The sequence below is a fragment of the Taudactylus pleione genome, unplaced genomic scaffold, assembly GCF_031769625.1.
Source record: "Taudactylus pleione unplaced genomic scaffold, aTauple2 ptg000026l, whole genome shotgun sequence".
In the NCBI taxonomy this organism is placed as follows: Eukaryota; Metazoa; Chordata; class Amphibia; order Anura; family Myobatrachidae; genus Taudactylus; species Taudactylus pleione.
Window position 1 is genome coordinate 27333450 of NW_028284428.1, and position 26524 is coordinate 27359973.

General features: G+C 41.3%; 1 protein-coding gene across 2 annotated transcripts in view; it reads left to right on the forward strand.

The window, feature by feature from the left end:
- The window catches only part of PUDP (pseudouridine 5'-phosphatase), a 306515-nt gene that overhangs the window by 171913 nt on the left and 108078 nt on the right, over positions 1-26524 (forward strand). Inside the window, exon 4 of one of the 2 annotated variants that reach the window (XM_088451538.1) lies at positions 5816-5947. The exons of the other annotated variant lie outside the window; for it this stretch is intronic. Within the exon in view, the coding sequence (XP_088307664.1) occupies positions 5816-5917 (102 nt within the window). The 3' untranslated portion in view covers positions 5918-5947. The remainder of the gene's footprint in view (positions 1-5815; positions 5948-26524) is intronic. 2 annotated transcript variants of the gene reach the window in all.

Here is a 26524-nt window from a genome sequence, read left to right on the forward strand (position 1 = left end):
GGGCTGCCCCCAAACGTCTCCGTTTGGCCAGCCACCCCCCATGCCCACCTCCAAAACGGGACGAGCTGTCGATCAACATTGACAGCCGCTCCTTTTGGATGCGATCACCGGAGCAAGTGATTTCTTGCTCACTCCGGGGTTCGAGCACGTGCAGTGTGCGCACTGCCCGGCCATCGACCCACTTGCAAGCGGGTCTGAATCAGGCCCACAGATCCTAAACCAAATGCAAAACACGCAAAGGGCGGTTTTGCAAAACCAGATCCAAAACCTCGAAGGAGATACAGATTAAAAACCAAAACAGGGGGGTCAGCGCACATCTCTAGTTGTGTGTTCTTTCTCCTTTTCCCTGCCTGTTTTCTGTACAGCGATCATCTCCAGAATCTGAAGGATATAAGAAGTGTTTTATATACTTTGTACAGCCTACTAAATTACTGCATAATCAATCTGTGGACAATGGGTCTTATTCAGCAGTGCACGATGTTCTTCAGAGTCTCCGATGCTGCGTTGGACAACACAGCTCGGATACGTAATGCAGCAGGAGGTGTGATACCTCCTGTGCATTACCATATCTGCACAGACAGAATTGCAAAGCTGCTTGTCAGCAGCTTTACAATTCCATCTGAAGCTGAATCAGGCCCAATGGTCCTCCTCAGATTTGCCACCATCTGTGTTGGTCCACGTCACTGAATACCTTTCTGCCATTTCATCTTGGATGTCCTCTCCCCACCTTAAACTTAAAATTTCCAAAACAGAATTAATTATACTTTCACCTGCCAATAGTAGTTACCAACCTGATCTCTCTATTACTGTTGTTAACTCTACAATCAGCCCTACCCCACAAGTTCGCTGTCTAGATGGTGTCATCCTTCACTCTGAACTGTCCTTTTGGTCCTCACCTTCAATCTGTCTTGATTCAAACCCAAAATCATGTTATATACATCTAAAAAATTTATTATACAAGATACTCCAAGCCTTCAAGCATTCCATGAAAACTCATCTCTTCACACAAGCAATCAAATTCTGGAAATGCCCACTTAAACTTCATAAACTTCCCTATCTAATTACATCCCCTACACAGTCTACACATGACCTTGCAAATTTTCTCTTTCTTCCACATCCTTCTCCTTACCACTGGCCAACATTATTGCGTGACTGGATGATGCAGCCCACTTTTGCCAATATGACTGTTTTCCTTGGAGTATTGTTATCGAATCAACCAACACACATCATTCATATGTACCTTAGCAGACACTGCGGGATGGGCTGTCTTCAAGTGACTCTTCAAATTTGTAGTGTTTTTGTTTCAGCCATCTTAAATCTGCGCAGCACTCCATCCTCATTAGAAATTATACACTGTGTCTTTCTTTCAGTTTGACAATAACTGAAGCTCGTCAATAAATCATCTCTTAATTTCCTTCACACCTCCATTGCCACAGATGAAGCTGTGGAACATTCATCATTCAACAATATTTGTAATTTTGTATGTTAAGCTCTTACGGTGACCAGGTTGTTTACAGGAGTTATAACATTAGCTAGTCTCAACTCTCTAGAATAATAAATATTTCTGGAGACCTGCACTAAAGGAGAGATGGTAATGGTGGATATATGACAAATAAAACAGTGTATGTAAAATCAAAAATAACAATTTGAGTCACTGTCAATGTACTCATACACTAAAACATGAGAAATGTATATAAATGTCAGCATTAAGATATCAGTGTCAGGATAATCAGTATTAGAGATGTTAGGAAACCACCTGATGAAGTCACTGTAACAAGGTAGGTGGCATAGGCAAAAGCAAGGGGGGGCTTCCACGCCTTGAAACCCCGCTCCCCAGCCCACACCATGTCCACAATAGAAATAGTAATATAATAGAATACATGTTCTTCTCAGTCTCACATCTGAAATAATTAGTACCACCTGTTGATCTTTTAACATGTTTCAGCTAGTAATAAATACACCTGTTTACCACTGGATGGGCCCGCATTTTTTACCAAACATATGCTAAGAACCTCATTCTTACTCCATATTAAATTGTAGAGTTTCTTATAATTGTTTTGATTATAAGTATTCTTAGTGCTTAGAGTGTGCACCTCCATTTTCTTTTTTTCTGTCTTGTGTGGCACTACAAGTCTCAGCACAGTAGCACATCTTATGTTTAAATTAAATGATGGTGTTTTGCAGGAAGAAACTGGACAATATCACTATAAATATGTGGGCTGTACCATTGTACAAAGCACCCCAACTCCCAAGATATTTACCAAGTAGCAGAGTGGAGTGGACACTGTACATGACACGGAAGTGTAAATTTAATGCACTACACTAGTACTGCTGAAAGATAAAGCCAAAAAAGTAGCCAACTACACGCTGAAACGGGGGGACAGCGACCTGTGACTACCAGGGTCTTTTGCCTACTTACCCTTAGTATTACCATTGGCAGTCTCTTTTGCTACCTCCAGCGCTCAGGTGTTGCTATTTGCTGCTGGACTCCCCCCTTGATCCGAATCTTCAGGCCACAACCCGTACTCCGGGGTGTGCAAGCTGTGTGTCATTCCAGTGTGGGTCCCACAGTGCTTCCTGTATACACCTGTCAACCTGATATATCAACTATCATGGTCTTGCAGGATGCCCCAATGTGAAGGCTTGGGCTCCTGCATCAAGTGCGCACTCAACTCTCCTGGGTGGGGAAAAGAGACTTGGGATGGAAGTAGAGAGTAGCATACTGGAGACTTGAAGATTTGTGTTTGAATTGTCTCCAATGACCAGGGAGTCCTGGTCAGCCATTTTGGTTGTGGAATGGATTAAATTCATTGCTCCAGTGAACTGTCTGCCCAAAAGAACAGATCCAGCTATCTTGTCTCATCATTATTCGTCAGGGCATAAAGAATGAGATTTTGCCATAATTTTTTTTTGTCAATTTATTTTAAATTTAGGTTGTCATTACAATTTAGTCATTAAAGAGAAGTGTCGTCAACAACGAATACTTTTCAAACAAACTTTTTGTTGACAGAATTAACACTGGTTTCTAGAAGTGTATTATATAAAGGTAATCCATAACAAATAAAAATAAGCTTTTCCATGATTATTCATTTAGTTACCTTTAGGCAATTAGTGCTGTTCATATACTTATCCCAATATCTCATCAGCTAATGTTCCAAATTATAGGGAACTCAAGTTTGTATTTTATACATAGGGCTCAGGGATAGAGGTCTTCATGTAATGTATTATTTCCATCATGCTGTTAAAGTAGGCTGGCATAATGTCAGGTTTGCGAGCCCAAATTATAGTACCAGTTGGTAAATTTTGCTGTTACTTTTATTATATGTGATAATCAAAATAATTTGTTTTTTTAATTATATTTTATTAATTATTTGAGTTATAGTTTTGTTTTTTTTTTACATTTGAAAACCATATATAGGGGCCTATGTATCAAATAATATTTGCGGGATATTCCCCAAATACACCCATTTTCGGGTGATACCCTCAAATATTAAGGATCCCATGAATGAAGGAGGGACCGCAGCAGATATCAGAGACATATGCTGTGGTCCTTCATTTTCAGACAGCAGCCACAGCTGTGTGATAACACTACTGCTTCCAGCTCTTCACCAGGATGGGCATTTATCGGAGCTCATCTTCTGACAAGGGCATTTTAGCTAATTTGTGTTAAGATATATATCTTCACTTTGCTAATTTGGGTGAAATTTTTTTAGCACATCTGCATTAAAAAATGCAGATTGTGATAAATATGCCCCTATAGTGAGGATGTAAAAATTTCTACTGTGCGCATCATTATTGTGTCTAGGTTAATTTTTCCAGCTCATCAAATAAATCCCTTCACCATGTAGCCTTGCGCTCAAGCATTATATCATTTTGAATGTAGGGCTTACATTCAGCAATATATTCAAGCAATTTAGAGGACAGTTCCTGGAATCTTATTAGCCACTGACATTCCAGGTTTACAAATGGCTGCTGCTGTTACTGCAAGGCTCCTTTTTACGTCAATAGGGCAATGATGGGCAATAGGTGGTTGGGAAGTAGTTAAGTAAATCTCTTACTCAAGTTGTTTTTTTAATTATGTTGGTATTAGTTGAAATAAAAGTGTATAATATCATGTGTGGTATCTGAATTATGTCCATCAGAAAAATATGTTGTCAAGTATCAGTTAATTTGATTTGTGTGCTTCAAAAGATAAAAAAAATACCTAAAGAACAAAGCTAAGAATTATTAACACTAGCCTTTTTGTAATATAATGTCACTTCATTTTTAGTACAAGTGACCTACAGAAAATGCATTTTGTAACATTTATGTAATGGTTCAATTTCTCAACAAATTGTATAATTTTCTGCATCAAAAACAGTTGTTGAGCTTGGTAAAATAAATAAATACGAATATCTAATCCTTTTTTGTCAGCAAAACATAGTTCGAAAAATTTGCACCACTTTGCAAAAAAACTGACATTTATTTATTTTATATCTATTTATTGAATGGTGATTATTGTGTTTCTTTGCTGGTGTTTATTTTGCGATGGTAAGATATGTGTTTTTTTTTTTTTTTGCTGTTGATATGTTTGCTTAATAGTGTAGAGATGAATTTGATCACCAGTGCATCTAACTGAAAAAATGGGGGTCATTTATGGCATTATTAGAACAAATAAATGCTGGTAGTTTTCAATTGCATCTTGTTTATGAACAGTTGCACCTTAAACACAGGAAACTGTTTCACATGACGCCCTTTTGTTGAGAGGCAATCTGCTGACCCCTAGATTCCTTTCACTTTGAGCGATCACCTAACATTTCAAACACACAGTGATATGCTCCTGTTAAATTAGATCTCAAGAATAGTCTTTCAGATTGAGCTTGTAACATGTCTGGGCCATGTACCGACAAGCTAAGTTACTTTGATATTGGTCAATGATAGGAAAACCTCTTCCTGATAAGAAAGTTGGCTAAAAATATTCAGTATTCATAATCCGCTTCGCTTTTGTTAGATAGCTACAACTCTGTTATAAATAATTTATAATTTTTAAGTTATATATTGATAAAGGCTCATTACACATGAGCTTATTTGTCCACCAAGAAGTTCTTCAAAGCTGTCACTGGTTTATCAAGTCAGCATGATTTAAACAGAGAAATATCATTTTAAAATCTATAGTAATACTCCTTTTTGGCCAGCCCATTTACTGTATGAAATTAAATCACCTTACGTTTTCCTATGCTGCTTGTATTATCTTAATTTACGTCTTAAATTAAACAGCCCAAATCCCATCAGCACTTTCTTTTATTACTTGTATTATATAGATTAGTTGTTCATTGCTTGAAGAGTGCCTAAAAAATGGCTTTAAATAGAAACACCCTGCTATTGGAAGGTGCAAAATGTATCTAAGTAATAGTAAATGTTTAGACCCAATCTCTATCACCTATGTGGGGGGGAGGGAAAATCAAGTCATTGTATTGGGAGAAAATGGATGTGCTCTCTCCTGTAAGAATGGGAATATATTTCTAAATGGTAATATGCCTCTAAATGTTGCTTTTCCATCCTCTTATTTCAGTTAAATAATGTACCCCTGCAAAATTAAATCTTGTGAACTTACTCTTGTGTCTAATCCGCACTAAGCAAAGAGTGACCTGATCCGCTCAATTTCTTCCATAAGACTGCACCCCAAATATGTGGTCAATTTAGTCCCAAATCCATAGTTGCCTTCTAACTCTCTTAACTAATGCTCTTTAATTACCTCAGTCTTAATTGCTTGGCTTTATTTTTCCTTTTTATTCTCTCTATGTCTCCACATGTTATCGACTTCCCAACATTTCAGATCAAGGAATCGGGACATGGGATGTGGCTGTGTATAGATGTCCATAGCTGTGTTATGATGGGATTATACTCGTGTCCCCAGGGGGCATACCTAGCACTTTGAAGCACTAGGCTGCCCCTGCTATACAGAGCAGTGAGTATTGAACTACCTTCCCCTCCCTGTGACTCATCTTCACTCAAGATACAGTACAGTGAGTTATGCAACCCATGTCTTCTTCCTAACTAGTTTGTCTGTTTATACTGTAGCTTTGTGTTCAGAGCCGTAACTAGACTTTTTGGTGCCCTGTGCCGGAAAGAGCATTGGCGCCCCTCTCATTTTTTAAAGGGACATAATGCACCCAAAAAAGGGTCATGGCTTCATGGGGAAGGGCCAGGGTAGACATAGTAGAGGCTAGGAGATGCTGGGGATGAAATAAGAGGAAGATACAAGCACGAATGGTAATAACCAGAAATTTGACAGGCTCAAACAGCGCCCCCTGACCTGTGGTGCCCTGTGTGATGGCACTGGCCGCACTACCCTAGCTACTGCCCTGTTTGTGTTGTTCCAACTATAATTATAATTCACATTTACTGTACCTTTGAAACTATGTCAAGTTCTCTATAAATTCAATGTACGGGAGGCTGGGAGACAGTGAGGTGGAGTAACAGTGCATTATCATTTGCATCTATAGGGACTCCCCCTGGAAATGGTTCATTTTGCTTCAGAGTCTATGGACAGATATATCATCGCACTTAAGGTGCATACACACTAGACAAATAAAAGGAACGATTACAACATCGTAATCGTTCAATCGCTCAATAATCGTTCAGTAATCGTGCAGTATAATGTCAAAAACTACATTGACATGGTCATTTTCAACAACAACCATCGCCTGAACATGCTGGCCAACCTGCCGATAACAACAGGTTGGGCATGTTCGGGGATGAGTGAGGGTGTCTGCACTGAACGACATATCGTTCAGTGTAGGTACATTATCCCACTGCACAGGAAAATTAACAATTGTATGATTACAATGTCGTAATCGTACAGTAGTTCCTCTATCGTCTAGTGTGTACACACCATTACAAATTGGCGAATGTTACAATAAAAAAATTCCCAAAAACCATAAAAGGGCGAGGATTAGCCGGTTATGTTTCACACACATCTTTTATTCTGATTCCGCCGTATTAACATATGATCTAGCCATTATCTAGCAAAGCATTTTCCGTACGTATGTTCTGGGTTCAAATTGGCAAACTGTTTGCCACGGGCATACTAGTATGTTATGTAATACAATAATCTCTGTATTAATCTCTGGAATAAACAATGTTCCCTTAGTGCACATTTTCATAAAACTACTGCAAAAAGGAAAACTGGTGAAATCATATTGGTACCTAAACTAACAATTTAATTTAAATGGAGTCCCTGTTAGACTGCTTTGCGGTTAGAGAGGTGGAATTTGGGAGAAAAGGGGCAGGCTGACATAGCCTAAGTATAGTATGACATGTTACCACACCTTAGGGGCAATGTATAATCAATGAAGCTGCAGATATGACTCTTAATAGCATATACAGTGTACATATATTGCATCTACCACCCCCATGCAAGATCCTTGTTGACTATTATGATCCCCAGCATGCACATTATATGTTCTGTTAAAAGAAAAATAATCATAATTAATAATAATATTAATACTAAAATAATATTTTAAACATAATGGCTCCTTCCCTCAGAAAAAAAAAGAAATACAACTAGCACTAGATATGCTTGCAGGCAGCAAAATTGGGGAACAAAAAGCCTAAGGTCTATCTGAAATTGCCACTAACGGTACTAGGCTGTGTCAGAAGGGTTGGTTCAGGGAAACAAAGTGTGGGGTTCCCTCTTGCATACTGCCAGACAGTACTGCAGCCCTTAGGGTGTACACCCAGGAAAAGGTGATATGTTGCAATATTTTTATTTTGTTCCCTCCTCTTATCATTCCCCAACTCCATAACCTCGCTTACCTATGACCATATTAAGTTTATAATGCTTGCTAGTCAGATTATGCCAAAAAGAACTGGATGGTGTATGTATTTTCTTTCTTTAAACCCCTTCCAGGAGAGTGCCTGATGTGGCAACCAAATCCAATAGGCAAGGTTGTGATGCCACATTTTTGTTATCATGGCCCTGCCACACCACTGTTTAAAACCAAATTTTGTGGCACTTTACAGTGGAGGGCATGGCTACATGTCAGCGTGACTCTACCATCTTCTGTTCAAAGCTGTTATTCACAGCATTTTATAGCAGGGAGTAGAGCTAAGATGACACGATTCAATGTGAATTGCATCATTCAACCTCACAGATGCCCTTCCGGGAGAGTTGGCAAGTTTGGTACATGTACAAATCACTGCTCTGATCTCAGCTCTTCTGAGGTGGAGATAATTAGTATGTAAAGTGAAGCAGAGAGCATTGTTGTGCTGCTACATCTTGGGGATCATTGAATAACACACTGACAATAGTTTTTTTTGTAAATGTAAGGTTATTAAGGGCAGGTAATCTGTATGCCATTTTGTTAGATTTTGTCATCCTGTGGCATTTTTCACCCACATAATATCCATGAATATCAAAGTTTATTGCATGTAGAACACATAGAAGGTTTCTCATTAGCATGTAAATCACTGAGGAAGCCTGAGAGGGTGAAGTTACATTAAAATTTACATCTCTTAATGATATTTTAACAATAGCTGGGCAAAGCAATTATCAGGACAGGATATTGGTAAACAAAGCACTTGTCTTGAGGATGCGTAACTGGCACCAGGAACAGCAGGGCAAAGCAAACAACAGTTTGCTCACCAGGTGTGACTGAACATAGGCAGAGATCAAATTATTCACCATATTTTATCTGTTTTTGCTAAAAATTAATATTTCCACAGCAACTAGAAATAATAGATATATACCAGAAGTCTGAAGGCTGGACTAATGTGATTTGAGGGCACCTAAGGCATATGGTTTGGGAGAAATAAGGTATCTAACCAAACCCACATCTCAGTGCAGTCTTGTTTACACTCATTGTATAGCTTGAATAACAGAGGTTAATGTGAGCATACCATATTTCATGTGGCTACTACACAGGGCAAATTTTGTACAGTTATTTGTACTTAGTTTAAAAGGTAATTGGGCTGCCCTGGTATGTTTTCAGAAAAAAGGTCAGTGTGACCTACAAAGACTCTATTTTGGAGTACTCTTACAGCGGAAATGTATACATCTTTTCTAAGGCATAGGGTGGGGAGTGAGAGACCAGTGTTCCACAATTTTTTTACACGATTTGGCCATTTTCGAATGATTGGAACAACCAATCGTGTAAAAAGTGCGGTGTGTGGCAAAGAAACACGGACGGGATCAGTGAGACCCATCTGTACTGCTGTGTATTTCAATGACACAGATGCATGCATGGAGCAGAGAGATTGACACAGAAGCACGGACGGGATCAGTGAAACCCGCCTGTGCTGCTTTGGTTAAAAAAAAAAATATTCCTGTGTAAAAAAATGGCGTGCCCCCCAGCTAGTCAGCCCAGGCCGGGGATCCCTGGGGAGCTGGGGTACCCCTCTCCAGGGCACCCCAGGCCTAGGCTGATAGCCCAGGGCTATCCCCAGCACCGCTGGGACCTGTGTGTATTTTAATATTGCTTTTGCTGTGGAACTACAGGTACCAGCGGACCCGTAATGTCCCGCATGCTGGTACTTGTGGTTCTCCAAGTACCAGCATGCTGGGGAGGCTTGCTGGGACATGTAGTTCCACTGTAAAGACAATGTGAATTATTCTATTTTTTACACATTACTCCTACACTATCAACCCACCTACAGCCTAGGCCAGGGGTGCCCTGGAGAGGGGGACCCCCACTCCCCTGGGATCCCGACCTGGGCTGACTAGCGGTCAGGACTGATGCTGCAGCTGGGGGGCCCGGTGAAAGGGCTCCCCTGGCTGTGGCATCAGCCCCCCACTAGAAAGGGCCCAGAGCTGGTTTTAAATATAGGGGGTACCTCACGTCAAATTTTTTAACCCTATATTTAAAACCAGGTCTGGCCATGCTGCTTGGTGCTGGTTCTTAAATTATGGTGGAATCCTACTCGTTTTGTTCCCCGTAATTTTAAGAACCAGGACTGGCTGTCAAGTCCGGGGCTGGTTAAGCTTTAGGAGGGGGACCCTATGTCATTTTTTTTTTAACATTTAACCTTTTTTTCAATTTACAGGCAGAAACATACAGTACATGGATCACGGTGATCTATGTATGTTTCTGCCACACTCGCAGATCACAGGCAGGTGTATTTATTTCATGAGTTTTTACATGATAGTTTTTTCATCTCATGCTTGGTAAATTCCAGAATCCTATCTTCACCAGTGAAAAGGTTCTTGAGTTTTGCCAATTGTGAATTGAAGAGAGTTTGCTAACTCTCCAGTATATTCCCGTAGCAAAGGAGATCTCTCTCCCGAGTTTGACATTAGTAAATTTGAGAGTGGAAAAAAATGCACAAACTCTCCAGAGATTGCAAACTCTCCCAGACTCGATTGTTAGTAAATTTACCCCTTAGAGTCCACTCATGGTATTCCAGTAAAATAACCAAAAATGGTGCTTTTACTTCCAGCATGGAAATCAGGAAACAGCAATAGAAAATAACAAACAACCTAGCCCTTGTTTAGGGCACTAGCTCACTTCTTGAGGCCTCTCTATCAAGTTGCAGCTAGTCTGTCAATAAAGTCACTGCCTGCTTCTCTGCAGGTCTATTGCCGGCTCCAGCCTGGCTTGGCTTGGCTGCCACAGCTATACAAGCACAGTCAGTCTCTGTGGCCTTACCTATATCCTCCAGGTATAGGCCCTGGCTTCCTCAGCCTGCAGCCCAGCTGCTTAAATGTCACAGTCTGAGAGGTTTGTGGTCCACCCTAGCCTCCTGCAAGGTCCAGACACAGGCCTCCTGGCCACCAATGGCTTGCTTAGCTTCACTGTGCTCTCTGGCTGCCATAGTCCCACATAGACTGTCTCCAACAGTCCAAAGTTCCAAAGGGCAGCACTCAACGCAGCTTCACAAACCAAACATGTAGTCAGTAGCTTGATTTTTCAACATTTCAGAACTCTTTATTAGGTTCTTTTGTCAGCATACAGGTATAAATGACACCAACTTTCTTTAAATACATTTGAACACCCAGAAGTGTACGCCCAGCATCTCTAATCAGAGATGTCGGGTCATCTGTAATTAATTAGTGACCGCACATAACCGAAAATTACATACAACAGACTCTTAACAAACAACCATATAAAGATACATAAAAACAAATGAAACTACAGATTGGAATGAATCAATATATATAAACAGTACTATGATGTAATCTCAGCATATCAAAATAGCAAATGTAATAAGATAGATAATACATCTTAATAAATCCTATAAAACTACAAGGCTTAACATACCTTACAAATATTTAGTATACCAAACTAGGACATAATTTTCCTTATGTTGATTATAACTACAGGCAGCCTAATATCATCTTCACAACCAATGGATCAGAGAAAACTTATACTGAAGGAAAAAATATAACAAATAACATTATAAATTGAGACAGCTTAATCCTCTTTGTTTAATACCATAACTAGGGCATAATTATCCTTATGTTGATTATAAGAGCAGGCAGCCTAATAACATTTTCACCACCAATAGATAAGAGAAAAAGATCTAACAGTTAACATTGTAAATTTAGACAGCTTAATCCTCATGGTTGATGATATTGTGAGTTTCCTAAAGCAATCTTCATTAATAGCAGATCGAATAACACTTGTAGCTCAAAAACATCATGTAGCAAGTCACTAGTAGAATCACAAGAAACATTGTAAACTAATTTGTTCGTTTAACCCTTTAGGAGACATAGTATCAAGGCGATAGATCCATTGAGCTTCTCTCTGCAAGAGAAAACGAGATCTATTACCACCTCCAACAGAAGCCGGTAAGTGGTCAATGATCTTATACTTAATGGCAGACAGATTATGCCTAGCCTCCAAAAAATGTTTAGTGACCGACTGGTCACTTTTACCTTTTTCTCCGGATCGCACTCCTATGGAGCGCCATCTGCTCCTTGAACATGCGATCAGTTTTGTCAACGTAGCATTTACTGCACAGGCAGGTGATGACAAACTTTGTGGTACATGTCAAAAAATTATCTATTTTATACGGGAATCCAGTTTGAGGATGATAACAAACACTTCCCGGAGTCATATTCCTACATGTCACACAGTTTAAACATTGAAAGCAACCCTTTTTATAACTTACTGTGCGAGAATGCCCTTTTTGTGTAATGTCTCCATTTTATTACTCACCTAATCCAGCAGTCTGTAAAGACATCCACAATACTTGGCTTGGTTTAAATAATACCTTACATGAAATTACACCAAATGCTCTTTACAGGGCCCTATTGAGAATGAATCAGAAGTGCCACTGCACTTCTATTTATACAGTGGGATTTTCTCGTGGGCGGAGTCAGCCCATGGGGAATCCCTAAAAAAGATGAAGTATTGTTTCATTCTGAGTAATGGTTCAATGTGTTGTATCTAGTTTTTGAAACAAGTGAGTTGAGAAGTAGGAGCTATAGGATGCAAAAGTGCAGGAGGTTCAGAGAGGTAGTCCATTTAGGAAGCTACATATTAAACTAACCCCGCAGCCTACTGCTGTGAACAATATGTTGTCTCCCTCTCCTGTGATATAGACCCAGGGGAAATGCCAAGCCACCCCTTCTGATGTGGTAAAAGTGATGCATATTTTTTTTGCTGGATTCTCCGTCCCATCCTGTTATGGTGAGACCTGTGATAATTATAAGACTACCTAAATTGCAGTTAGTACTGTACGTGAGACAATGCTAGTTGGCTCACACACAATGCTAATGTAATTAATTTGCTGTAACTTGGCTTTTACCATTTGTACTCTATGTAGGAATGGGATTGAAATACCGATGGCTCAACAGCCGCTGGTTCAAATCCCTACAGTGGAAGGCCAACAGAGATCCTGACGCCCGGTGGTAAGTATCCTAACCCTCCCTCCCTTACCCTAAACCTCCCTTAGGGGTGCCTAATCCTAACCTACCCCATTAGTGTCTAACCCTAACCTCCCCCCTAACCTTCCCCCAGGGGTGCCTAAACCTAACCTCCCTTCCCCGCACCCTAAACCTAGTCCTCTGGGGGAGGGTACCTAACCCTAACCTCCCCCCTGGTGATGCATGACCCTTACACCCCCTTCCCCTAGACTAACCATAACCTTCCCCGGGGTGGTGCTTAATCCTAAGTCCCCCTGGGGGTCCCTAAACCTAACCCCCCCATTCCCGGGCTAAGTGTTATACTTACCCGGCACACGATGATCGGGATGGTGGGGGTCTTCCGGCGTCGGGATTAAGATAGGCATTGGTATTTTGATGCCTATTTTAAGTCCCATGTTGGGCAGGTAGTGTCGGGATTTAGACCTGCAGCTTAGCATCCATCAGTCTATTAACTACACCCCCTCTATGTATTTTGTTATACTTTTTCTTTGTTTTGCCATTGTTAAATTTATGTTATCTGAGCAATCCAGTGAAGAGGACAGTTGGGGAAATTGATGGCCCCACTGCACAATTCTGCCATTCCCAGCAAACAGCAAACACCACCACCCTCTCGCACCTCTCAACAGAACTGTCCCTTGGTCCATTGAAATGTTGGCAAGTATGATGCTTGTGGAATTATTTTAATTAAAAAATAAAGGCTATGCGCTCAGTGAGTGTGGTAGATCCTCTGGCAGCAGGTCTAAATGTCGTAATCTCTCATGTAGCAGTATCCAGGTATGTTAGATCTGCACTCTGGAGGAATATGTTGATGGGATCTATATATATATTAATTGTGTGAGTGGGTCCTTGTTGAGGTATATGCCAAATCTAAGTATATATGTGTGTACGGTGAATGTGAGTACGTTAAGTTTGTAGTCGAGACGGATCGCTTGATGGAAAACAAACTCTCTGAAGAGTATATAAATACTGTTAATCAAAATAGGATAAACAGAACCTTTATTGAGTTACAATGCTCAACTTCATGAAATGTTGTGTATATCACAATATCTCCATGCTGATAGACACAAATACAATTAAAAGTTCAGTGATGATCTCTGCTACCCTAATTTAATAAATGGGTGTTAGATGGTTAAGATGTCACTACAGGCCGGCGTCCCCATACCCTTCGTGAAACACCTCTGACCCTGTGCTTGGACAGTTTGAATATTACTCCTCCAATTGCTTCTGTCAAGGCTCCCAAGTCCCTGGGGGTGATGGTGGCTTCTAGCTTCCCTGGAAATGATTTTAGGCTCTTTACCAGGAATCGTCCACTTCTGTTGGAGTAGTCCAAACAAAGGTCCCCGCAGTGTCAGTCAGGTGATAGCGGGAGTACCAAGTGTAATGATATTTACACTCAGTGTCCCTGCCTACACCTGCTGTCCTGCGCATTCTACTCAATGGAGGAGACTGAGATAAATTATACTACAGCTGGGTGAGTTGGATGCAGAATGGTGGTGGTGAGACTACCTGGTCTCCACGATATCGAAAAAATACTGTGTGCCCAGTGCCTCAGCCTGCCCTACTGTACTAGTGTGTCCCACAGAGGTCTGCGAGACTTCTGGGTCCCGTGCTATTGGGAGATCTGCACGCTCGGCTCTCACCAGAGAGGAGACTAGGGGGTAAATTTACTAAACAGAGAGTTTTTAGAAGTGAGTTTTAGAAGTGATGTTGCCCATAGCAACCAATTAGATTCTACTTACATTTAACTAGCACCTTCTAGAAGATAATAGTTAGAATCTGATTAGTTGCTATGGGCAACATCACTTTTAAACTCACTCCTAAAAACTCTCACTTTAGTAAATTTACCCCTAGGATGGTGCTTGTAGTGCTGGGTGGGCAAGTGGACTCCTACATGTATCGACCCTCTTGGGTCTTCAGGGAGAAATGTATAGCTGCCATCTTTGAAGTGGGACTTTAAGTAGTGTCCATATTGTGATGTGTTCCACCGAGGGTGTGTCCTTTGTTGTGGAATTATTTAGCAGGCACGAACTATTTGTCATTGATAGCGAGCCACAAAAAACTCCTGTTGCATCAATAAAAAAAGAACTTTTGGGGCTATTTATTAATATTCTCTAGTTGGGACAGTGGCTTTGATAAGATCTGACCTAATGAAGAGTAAATAGTAAAGTTATTTGGACTCAGCTTACTTAATGCACTTGTTCTGCCTTCAGACTGCGCATGTACAGCTTTACACTGCTGGGGAAGAATCCAAGGATCGCACTCCTCCATATAGCTTCAAAAAGCTAGCCAATAGACATTAGCGACAGGGTACTCAAGCTTTTCTGGGTTTGATGAATTGGAGAAAACCACAGTTACCATTGAAAGAATATCTAGAATCACTTTGCTGCCCTTAGCTTTTGATAAATAGTAGTAGATCCAGAGTTACAACAGAGCAGCCAGGATAGTTGCCCAGGGTCCCCCACACATAGTTAGATCAACAGCATGTGGGTCACTGTGTCAAAAGTGAACTGGGGTTTCTGTGTGGCATAACGTGATCTGAGGGCACAACAGTGTGTTCAAAACATTTGTAGAGCTTGGCAGTATTTACACATTATACTTTTTGATAACATTGCCAGTACTGTATATCATATTGTCAGTTTATTGGCAGACCCGCCCGTAAGTTAATTGTCCTGTGCCCCCCACATACCCTAATCTGGTCCTGAATAGCAATGATGTATAAATAATTTGGTAAGTGCATACAAGCGAGGAGATCGATGCTCCCATAAATTGACCATAAAATAAACCAACTGACTATCTGTACAATACGTGGACACAGGAGCACATACTGTATTCAACAAAAGCAACTCATCTTTTGTGTAATACTTACATCTTCCATTCCCGAGGGAAAAATATATATACAAAACATACTAAATAATTAGCAATCAGGAGTAATCAAGTTTTGCAGTTCTTGAGAGATTTAACATCATCTTTTTCAAAACTCCACAACATCTTATTCAATTCTCAATTTTTAATTATAAAATCAATATTATACTTAATAACTCCTGTCATTCTTTTCCAATCACAACCTCACCAAACACACACATTCCCATCATCTTTTCCATTTCCTACCTCTTTCCTCCATATTTCAGGAGGACTCCATAATGCAACACTAAATTACTTCATATTTATTATTTTCAGGTAAGCAATACGTAGATATATCTTTGTGTTATCACAGATATGGGATTTCTCCCCCACGTATTTCTTAAAATGTCTAAAGATCCTGCAATATTAGTTTTGCAAGAAGGAAACTTTCCCTCTTACAAATTTGCAAGTTGTTCAAAGGAAACACAGGCACAAGAAACAATGTTGTAATTTTTTAAACACTGAAGGTGCGTACACACACAACGATTTTTTGAATGATTTAACTATAACGACGTCGTTATTGATCAATCGTTCAAAAAATCGTTCAGTGTAAAACGATAAACAATGAACGATTATCGTTCATGTGCGTTCACGTTTGTCGATTGTAGTTTGTAGTTCTGTCAGACTGACCAACTGAAATATTTTCAATAGACGTTGCAACATTTTTCCATCAACACACAGAAAATCTTTTATTATGTAATGTAAATCCAACTACTTTGTAAAACGATTTTCGTTCACTTTTTCAAGGGAAAAACTGAACGAAAATCGTTCATTACTTACATAGTTGTGTGTGTTCGCACCTTTAGGCTATTCTACATCATCTTCGAAAAGATTACTGATCTAATGAAACAGGATGACAATTAATCCACACAACAAGTGGGAGGAGCCAAAGCGCAGATTTAAGGAGACTCCCAGCACTCAGCCATAGCCCTGCAAAGCCCAATACCATTGGATGGGTGAAACTAGTTGGTAACACCCCCCTTTTCTTCAGTGTGCCGGGGACACACAAGCGGTGAGGAAAAGCGTGCACGCTCGCCGCCGGACACCGCTTGCTACAGATTTACCCATCTGGAGGAAACGCCAGGACACTGGTCACAGAAGACTTTGAGAAGAGGTAAGCTGCAAACATCACAGAGCGGGGCCTCCGCACCAGACAGAGAGGGAACAGCACACAAAGCTGCAGGGATTTAGACAATTGCCCAATCAGCCGAACATTATACAAGGACCGCACTAAAGAGGTCTCCCTTTTTTCCACCAAACACTCTTTATAAACAGGTGCGCGCACCAAGTTTTTCACTTTAACCCCTTGTGGTGAACTTATTTTTTATTTTTATCTTTCTCATCAATAATATTTTTTAGTATCTTTTGTAATTTCTTCATTTTCTTCTTCTTTATTAAGATTTTGCCTTCCTATTCTGTGAAGATTAGAGATTTATAAATTGGACTACTTATACACACATACTGTATATGTATGTATGTATATATATATATATATATATATATATATACAGTCAGGTGCATAAATATTGGGACATTGACAGAATTTTTATATTTTGGCCTCTATTCACCACCACAATGGCTTTGAAATGAAACAAACAATGGGCTTTAACTGCAGACTTTCAGATTTAATTTGAGGGTAATTACATCCAAATCAGGTAAATGGTGTAGTAATTACAACGGTTTCTATATGTGCCTCCCACTTTTTAAGGGGCCAAAAGTAATGGGACAAACTAAACAATCCTAAATCTAACTTTCACTTTTTAATACTTTGTTGCAAATCCTTTGCAGGCAATTACAGCCTGAAGTCTGGAACGCATAGACATCACCAGACGCTGGGTTTCATCCCTGGTGATGCTCGGCCAGGCCTCTACTGCAAATGTCTTCAGTTCCTGCTTGTTTTTGGGGCATTTTCCCTTCAGTTTTGTCTTCGTCAAGTGAAATGCATGCTCAATCGTATTCAGGTCAGGGGATTGACTTGGCCATTGCATAACATTCCACTTTTTAGCCTTAAAAAACTCTTTGGTTGCTTTTGCAGTATGCTTCGGGTCATTGTCCATCTGCACTGTGAAGCGCCGTCCAATGAGTTCTGAAGCATTTGACTGATTATGAGCAAATAATATTGCCCGAAACACTTCAGAATTCATTCTGCTGCTTTTGTCAGAAGTCACATCATCAATAAATACAAGGGAACCAGTTCCATTGGCAGCCATACATGCCCAAGCCATGACACTACCACCACCATGCTTCACTGATAAGGTGGTATGTTTTGGATCATGAGCAGTTCCTTTACTTCTCCATACTCTTCTCTTCCCATCACTCTGGTACAAGTTGATCTTTGTCTCTTCTGTCCATAGGATGTTGTTATAGAACTGTAATTTCTTTTTTAGATGTTGTTTGGCAAACTCTAATCTGGTCTTCCTGTGTTTGAGGCTCACCAATGGTTTACATCTTGTGGTGAACCCTCTATGTTCACTCTTGTGACGTTTTCTCTTCATTGTTGACTTTGACACATACCTCTCGGAGAGTGTTCTTAATTTGGAAAACTGTTGTGCCGGGGTTTTTCTTCACCAGGGAAATAATTCTACTGTCATCCACCACAGTTGTTTTCCTTGGTCTTCCGGGTCTTTTGGTGTTGCTGAGCTCTCCGGTGCGTTCTTTCTTTTTAAGAATGTTCCAAACAGTTGATTTGGCCACACCTAATGTTTTTGCTATCTCTCTGATGGGTTTGTTTTGATTTTTCAGCCTAATGATGGCTTGCTTCACTGATAGTGACAGCTCTTTGGATCTCATACTGAGTGTCGACAGCAACTGATTCCAAATGCAAATGTCACACCTAGAATCAACTCCAGACCTTTTACCTGCTTAATTGATAATGAAATAACGAGGGAATAGCCCACACCTGTCCATGAAATAGCTTTTGAGTTTATTGTCTCATTAATTTTGGCCCCTTAAAAAGTGGGATGCACATATAGAAACCGTTGTAATTCCTACACCGTTCACCTGATTTGGATGTAATTACCCTCAAATGAAATCTGAAAGTCTGCAGTTAAAGCACATCTTGTTTGTTTCATTTCAAAGCCATTGTGGTGGTGAATAGAGGCCAAAATTTGAAAATTCTGTCAATATCCCAATATTTATGCACCTGACTGTATATGTATATATATATATTTATGCAAGGACAGTATCCATTTTCAACAGTACTGTTCTTTTAAGTCCTTGAGTAGATACAGCGGTCTCTTTGAACTGACAAAATGATTGTTCTATTTTACATCATTACATTTTTATATTCATTTTGCAATTTTTAAAAATACTTTTAATATTATTCCGTAAACAACCTTTTTTTTCCCATTAGTGCATATCGTTCCTTTGTGCGCCATTTACACACACATTCTTTAATAAGCATCATTTGGATGGTATAGTGAAGACCATCAGTGTTTAAGGCAGCACAAGGATTCAGATAAAAAAAAGACACAATAAAACAACCCTATACACCCTCAACCACTACACTACACATACAAAGGACAAAGGTAAGGAGCGCAGGACTCCACACAAATATTCTATACCTGTAAGTGCATACATGCCTACTATTCTGGGATGGGTGGGAGTTTCCCGAAAATTGGGTGGCGCTCGGAAAAGTAGGCAAATCTCCCGGGGGGGCTGGTGATGCAACTCATGCTGAATTGCATCATCGTGACCCCGCCCCTGCTTCACAAAGCCATTAATATCAACATACTGAAGATGGGGTGGGGCTACAATGATGGGATTGTGTGGTCACACCACTGCTCCGCCCCCAAAGCTGCATCATCGCTGCACCTTGCCCCCTTCTGCCACGCCACCTTCCCCTCCCACAGTAGAAGCTTAGAGACCAACACTCAGCTCCCTCCTGGGAAGGAGGGAGCTGGAAGACGGTAAGTATGGGTAAGTGTACTAAATAGGCCCCTTAGAGCTCCATCCTGTTTAAAAATGCAACAACAGTTATATCTCTACAACAAAAGAATACTGAATGTAAGTCATTTTAGATTACTTTAAATTATGTCCCAAACACAATTCTTAACAATACCAACAAAATGCTAATTATACAAGCATAGGAACAAAAATAACAACAAAACAATCAATCATTACAGCTGTCAATACATGCTGTTGAAATCAATATCCCCTTATCTGCTGATAACTATACTCACAACATCTGTGACCAGAGTTGAATTCTGTTTACTGCATTTCTGCCTGTTACCATTAATAAACTGTCCTCTCAGTCTAATATCACTCAATCACTCATTCAGTAGTTGAGAGCTGCTGCAAACTGCAGAATAGTGTGAGACTGCAGCATGTTCCTGAGCCACTACAGTACTTCAGAGTGACGGTCTACACCGTGACTACTCTAGAATCATTAAATGACCCCTGCTGTCACTGAGCACTGACAAATGTGTTTCAAGATATAATCTTAACAGAGCACTTTTGTATAGAGTACTTTCTACCCAGAGGCAGCTCTCTATTCAACATATTATGAAAATCAGGGCTCAAATAGAGATAAGCATTGCTTTATATGCTCAGTGATAAAGCATCACCGCGGAACAAAGCAGTTTCATTGTGATAGGATTGTATTATAAAAATAAAAGATAATATGCTCCTTCAGAACTGGCAGAAAGGCTGTTTTATCTGTCGGAAAAATAAAATATTCCAACCTATCTAATCTATACATTCTATGACTTTACATCAAAAACTAGTCACCATGCAAGCCAACAAAATAAATAAATTGTTTTTAATATTTATGCCACAGATTAGATTAAATTGTTCATTTTTCTTTTTATGCATGTGTATGTAATTGTTCTTCTTCTGCAATATTATCATCAACATTTATTTGGAAAATGCTTAAGTATTTCACGGCGATTGGCAATGAAATTGTTTTAGTAGAAATGATTTTCCACATGAATATGTGTATGAGGAATAACAGAAAATAAACTGAATATCTTTAGTAAAGGAGATAAATAAGAATAGTGTAAAACTGTACTATAAAAGACAATATTAGTTGCCCTGCCGGGATGTTGTCAGGATCCCGACAGTCAGGAAGCTGACGGTCACAATACCAACAGCGGCATACTGATGGTCACAATCCCGAAAGATTCCGATAATGAGTTTTAGGGTTAGGTACTAGGGTTAGGATTGGGCTACGTGAGGGGACGGTTAGGGTTAGGCTGTGGGAGGGGTAGGTTAGGGTTAGTATCGGGGTTAGAATCTTTCAGGATTTTATCTGTCGGGATGCCGCTGTCAGTATTCTGGCCGTCAAAATTGTTACCGTCAGAAACCCATACCCAATCCGCATCGCCACCATAGTCAGATCTACAGTACCAATACGTGACCTACAGTAAGGTGGTCATCTAGAGCACTACATTTTGGGGAAAATTTAAACACTTAATGAAAGTCAACCTTTTAGGTTTTTTTTTACTTTTCCTGGCACTGGGTACTGACCAACCTATGGGCACACATTCTTCCTCATTGGCTGGAAATGGAGAAGAGGTAGTGTGTATGTTTAATAAATTAAATAATGCAGACCATATCTATTTCTTACCTGTATAAGCCCAGTATCACGATCCCAGCCTATTACTGTCCAGGAGGAGCAGCAGCCTGCAGTGGTATCCCCTTAGCCTGCTCCATTCGAAGGAAGAAGTGTTAGGGTGTTAAGGGATAAAATACTCAAGAATGGGGGGCAGTTACTGAGAGGTGACTTCCTAAAAGGGAGGCACTACCCCTCTGTACACAGTTTTGGGAACAGTTCTACCTGTGTGTAAAGATGTAAGACATAAAATTGCAATATAGTACATACTGCTGATTACTCTTCTTGTGAAGAAACAGGACTTTAAGAGGGGCACCAGTGTTTCAAAGGACTGCAGAGAGAAGGTGTACTACTATAGACTGCCATCTAATAATACAGGTGTGTCCTCATACAGCTAGTGTCTTTACATCATAAGGCACAAGGCACTTGAAGTGACTGATATGCTCCGACATGGGTAGCGTACTTTCTCAGTGAATATTGTCTTAGTCACATAAAAAGTTGCTCACAATGTACCAGGGACGCTAGTTTGTTACTATTGTTCTCGGTCCTGGCGGTCATGTCAAGGTGCCTACACACTAGCCAATATTTTACATGATCCGCCCGATTCCGACACATTAGAATGAGAGATCGTGTAAAATATCACACTGCCGATGCTGCAGGCAAGATCTGACAATCTCAGTCACGATGCACTGGAAATAGGTAGGATGCACGATAGATCGTGGGTCAATTTGAACAGTTTTTAAAACTAAATTGTGCCCACGACTGCCGGGGAGCTGCTGGGGAGAGTTCAAGGGGAAATCGGACACGATATTGCATCGTGACCACATCGCCTACTGTGTAGGCACCTTCACTGTGACTTCCAGATCAGAGCTCTGATCCTCCAGCTTCTGGGGAGTATTTCACCCTAACCGTCCCTCTAGTACCTAACCCTAATGTTGACAGTCTTACATTTCACTTGTTGACACTCTGAGAATGTCAACACGTTGCCGGTTGACATTTTAACAATGTCAACATAACTGTCGATATTGTGGTGTTGACATGAATGTCAACGTTGTCATTGTCGATCTTTTGACTACATGCTGATCCAGTTAATACTAATTTTTCGTTGTTTCCTGGTGGCAGTTGGCAATTAAGTATATTTAAATCCTAAATCTGTATTTCTTTAAGAATCCTGATGGTCATCTCTCTAGTCAAATGTAGAGCTTTTAACAGGAAAACCCTTGTAATATAACAATAACATTTAAAGGGGCAGATTCAATTAGCCGTGAAAAGCCACGTTTTGGCGAAAAGTGTTCGCAGGCGTGAAATTCCATAGACAAAAACCAGCATACTGTTTTCACCATCTCAGAGCAGGTGAAAAAATGTGGGACTTGGATCAGAATCCGTTGGACACTCCCCCTATTAACTAATTTGGAAAAAATATATGTTTTAATTGGCTTAATTTGGCCAATAATGAAATGACAAATACTGGGTCAGGTACTTTGGGGGCTATATGGATGGGACAGGTGTTTTTAGGATTGCAGATGGTGTATTTTTAAATTTTTTTCAAACTGCACTTTATAAACGCAAAATGATACTATCACCCATTTTAATGTACCCCTTTTTATGGGGTAGACTTATTTCCCCAAAATGTGCTTTACTTTTCACTGGTTTCACCATGCGCAGTTTTCGCACATATGTGTTTTTCAAATGTTTTGTAATAGGAGAGGGCAAAAAACGGACTGAAAAATATTGCACCAAAACATGCGAATAGTGCGAAAACCTCTCCGGCATTATTTTTTGTAGAAAAATGTATACAGTATGTGAAACCTTGCATTTAATTAATAGTAGCTTCAAAAGGGGTTATATAATATACCTTCTTACTTTTCACTGCTCCTGTCTGGGGGCTTTGGTAGGTGGAAGTCCAGGAGACAAGTGTAGGGGACGTGGAGACATAATTTGCATCATCATGCTCCCCTCCCACTGCTGTGCATCGTGTCGTCACTCCACCTTCTTGCCCAATTCACTGGGGATATCAAAGAAGGTGGAAGAACTCAACGGAATTCAGGAGTCTCTCGGACATCCTGGATGAGTATACTAGTAAGCGTTTCAATTAATGTTTTTTAATTTTTCCGGAATGTTTATTGATATCTGGGATAAAAATCGAGCAAATAATTATGCAGAGTGTATTCAGAGGTATGTGCCAAGAGAACAGAGAGTGGGCATACAATGTGTGTCTATGTGCATGGTGATGATGAACTACAGAAGTAGCTTACTGTGGTCCTGATTCTGAAGCACATTCATCGCCGCCACTTTTTTGTACAGCTGTGACAACCTACTTACGTATTTTAAATGTAACACTACTATTGTAATAATCTAACAGTGTATGCCGAATATCAGAGCGTCTGCACGTGGAAGTCCATCCCACTCAGTGTTTTTATGGGGTCTGTGTACTATGCCTTGGATAGAGCTAAAGTGGATGGAGATAGAGGGCCTGATTCAGACCCGTTCGCGAGCGCTGATCGATGGTGCCCTAGTGCGCATGCGCAGGACGGAGGGAGCTCCATCGTGCGCATGCACGAGACCCACATAGCGACGGCCAAGCCGTCGCTATGGGTCTCGCACCAAAGGGGGCGTGCTGTCGATGGTGAGGACAGCACGCCCCCTTTGGGGGGCGTGCCGGGGGCGTGGCTGCCCAGACGGAGGCGTACCCATGGGAACGCCTACCGTCTGGGGCCGGCCCCACTGACATCACTAGTGATGTCAGTGGGAATGCTTTGCCTCTGATAGAGCCAAAAGCACTCCTGGGCTTGCGGCAGCGAGACCCTACCGCAGGGTCTCGTCGCAAGCCCGATGGTCACGATGGTCTTGACCATCGCGACCATCTTTTTGGCCGCTCGCATAAGCTGTGGGTGGTCACCCGCAGCTATGCGAGCGGCCAGGAGGCCGCTCCAATTTTAGGTAGGAGGGTCCTGATTCAGAGCGAGCTCTGGTCAGAGCGTCCGGCTCTGAATCAGGCCCAGAGTTCTAACCAGTCAGCTCCTGTAATTTTTCAAACACATCCTGTAAAGTGACAGGAGCTGATTTGTTAGTACTTTATCTTTGTTCACTTTCTCTCTCTGAAAGGTTTAATACATAGACCCCTATGTGCAGCTGTCATCATTAGCATCAGGACTTTCATCTGCGTCCGTACAGGGGCCATCTCTTCCATTGGGCTTGTTGGGCAGTTGCCCAAAGGTCCACCAACCCGCCCCCCTGCAGCCCAACCAGTTGGTAAATTTGTGATATTTTTATAAGCCAGGCTCCGGTGCACTGTATTCTGATTTAACCTCCCCCACCCCATCTCCCCCCTCGGTGATGAATACTCACCTCAGTCCCAGTTTCACTTTTATCCGCCGGCTTCAGACAGAGGGCCTGATTCAGAGACAGACGCTCTGAAAGAGCGCTCGCTGTGAATCGGGGCGTTTTTTTTTTTTCGTTCGGCCTCCTGACCGCTCGCATAGCTGTGGGCGACCACCCACAGCTATTGCGAGCGGCCAGGTTGATGGTCGCGATGGTCAAGACCATCACGACCATCATGCTTGCGAGGAGACCCATGAGGTAGGGTCTCATGGCCGCAAGCCCCAGACAGCTTCTGGCTCTAATAGAGCCGGAAACTCTCTCACTGACATCACTGGTGATGACAGTGATGCCGCCCACAAACGGCAGGCGTTCGCTTGGGAATACCTCCGTTGTGAAGCCACCTCCCTGGCCAGGCCTACCAAACGGGGTGAGCTGTCAATCACCATCGACAGCTCGCCCCCTTTGGTGCGAGACCCGGAGCGACGGAGCACCCATCGCTAGTCGGGTCTCGCGCATGCGCACGACGTAGCCGGCTCCATCGTGCGCATGCCCAGTGGGCAAACATCGACCCTATTGCGAGAGCTCAGTGCTTGCGACCGGGTCTGAATCAGGCCCAGAGGCCCTCATTCAGAGGAGTTCGCAAGAAGCGAGTGCTCATTCTGAATGAGGGCGGCCGCTTCTATTTTTAAGTGCGGCCTCCTGGTTGCTAGCTAAGCTGTGGGTTACCACCCACAGCTTTAGTGACCGACCAGGTTGATGGTCGCGATGGTCAAGACCATCGGGGCTTGCGACGAGACCCTAAAGTTGGGTCTCAGCAGCTGCAAGCCCCAGGAATCTTCCTGCTCTGATCGAGCAGTAAGCTCCCCACTGACATCACTGCTGATGTCAGTGTGGAAGCCCATAAAACGCCTCAGTTTGTGAAACCTTCCCCCCGCCCTGCCTACAAAACGGGCCGAGCTGTCGATCAACATCGACAGCCGGCCCTTTTGTAGTGAGCTCCGGAGCGAGAGAGTTTCTCTCTCACTCCGGGGCTTGCGCACGCGCAGTGCGGCCGCTGCGCGTGCGCAGGGGATAAACATCGACCCTGTTGTGAGTGCTCAGCACCATCGATGGATGGATGAATTCGTATGCACTTGTAAACTCTGTCACTTTGTGTATGCCTGGTGTGGCGCATGCACAGTCGACTATTTATATTTATGGAGCAGTATGCAGATATCCACAATATCTGTCCACATTTCCACTTGCACCCAGCTCATAATCAGCCCTATATATCCATGCTTTTTTATGGCTTCTATATAACCCTTATTTACTTAGGCGTACAGAAAATGTCAATTCCCCAACTCTACAAATACTAATAGTAGACTGATTTAATAGAGAACCTAATACCCATTTAAAGACTGGTATATATTTTACTTTTAAAAAGAAATAATGGAAAACAACAAGCATTTTATGCTAAAAACACAGGGTATGTACATCTTGATATTGTCATAGGCTCAATGTTCGAGTAAGAGGCCTCTAAGGTTTTACCTGGTATTTATTTAAAATTCTGGAAGTACAAGTTAATTTTATGCTAATTTCACACACCTAATGGCTTTTAGATCGTAATGATGGTTAGTCCCAGCTGACATACATTGGTCTCAAACTAATAACATAGACATGCAAGCCTTCCTATTCTAATGACAATTCATTATGCCATGCAATACCATTCTCCGCTTTTTTTTTCTTTTTAAATTCCATACAGTTGAATTAGAGACAATGTTTGTAATTGAAAATCCTATAGCACACACTTTAGAATTACATCTCACAAATAACCTATGTGTAGCATAAAGTAATCTCAAGCTGTAACATCTCATAGATTGCTAATGTCAAATCACTTATGCATATTTGAAATGCATTATAAAACA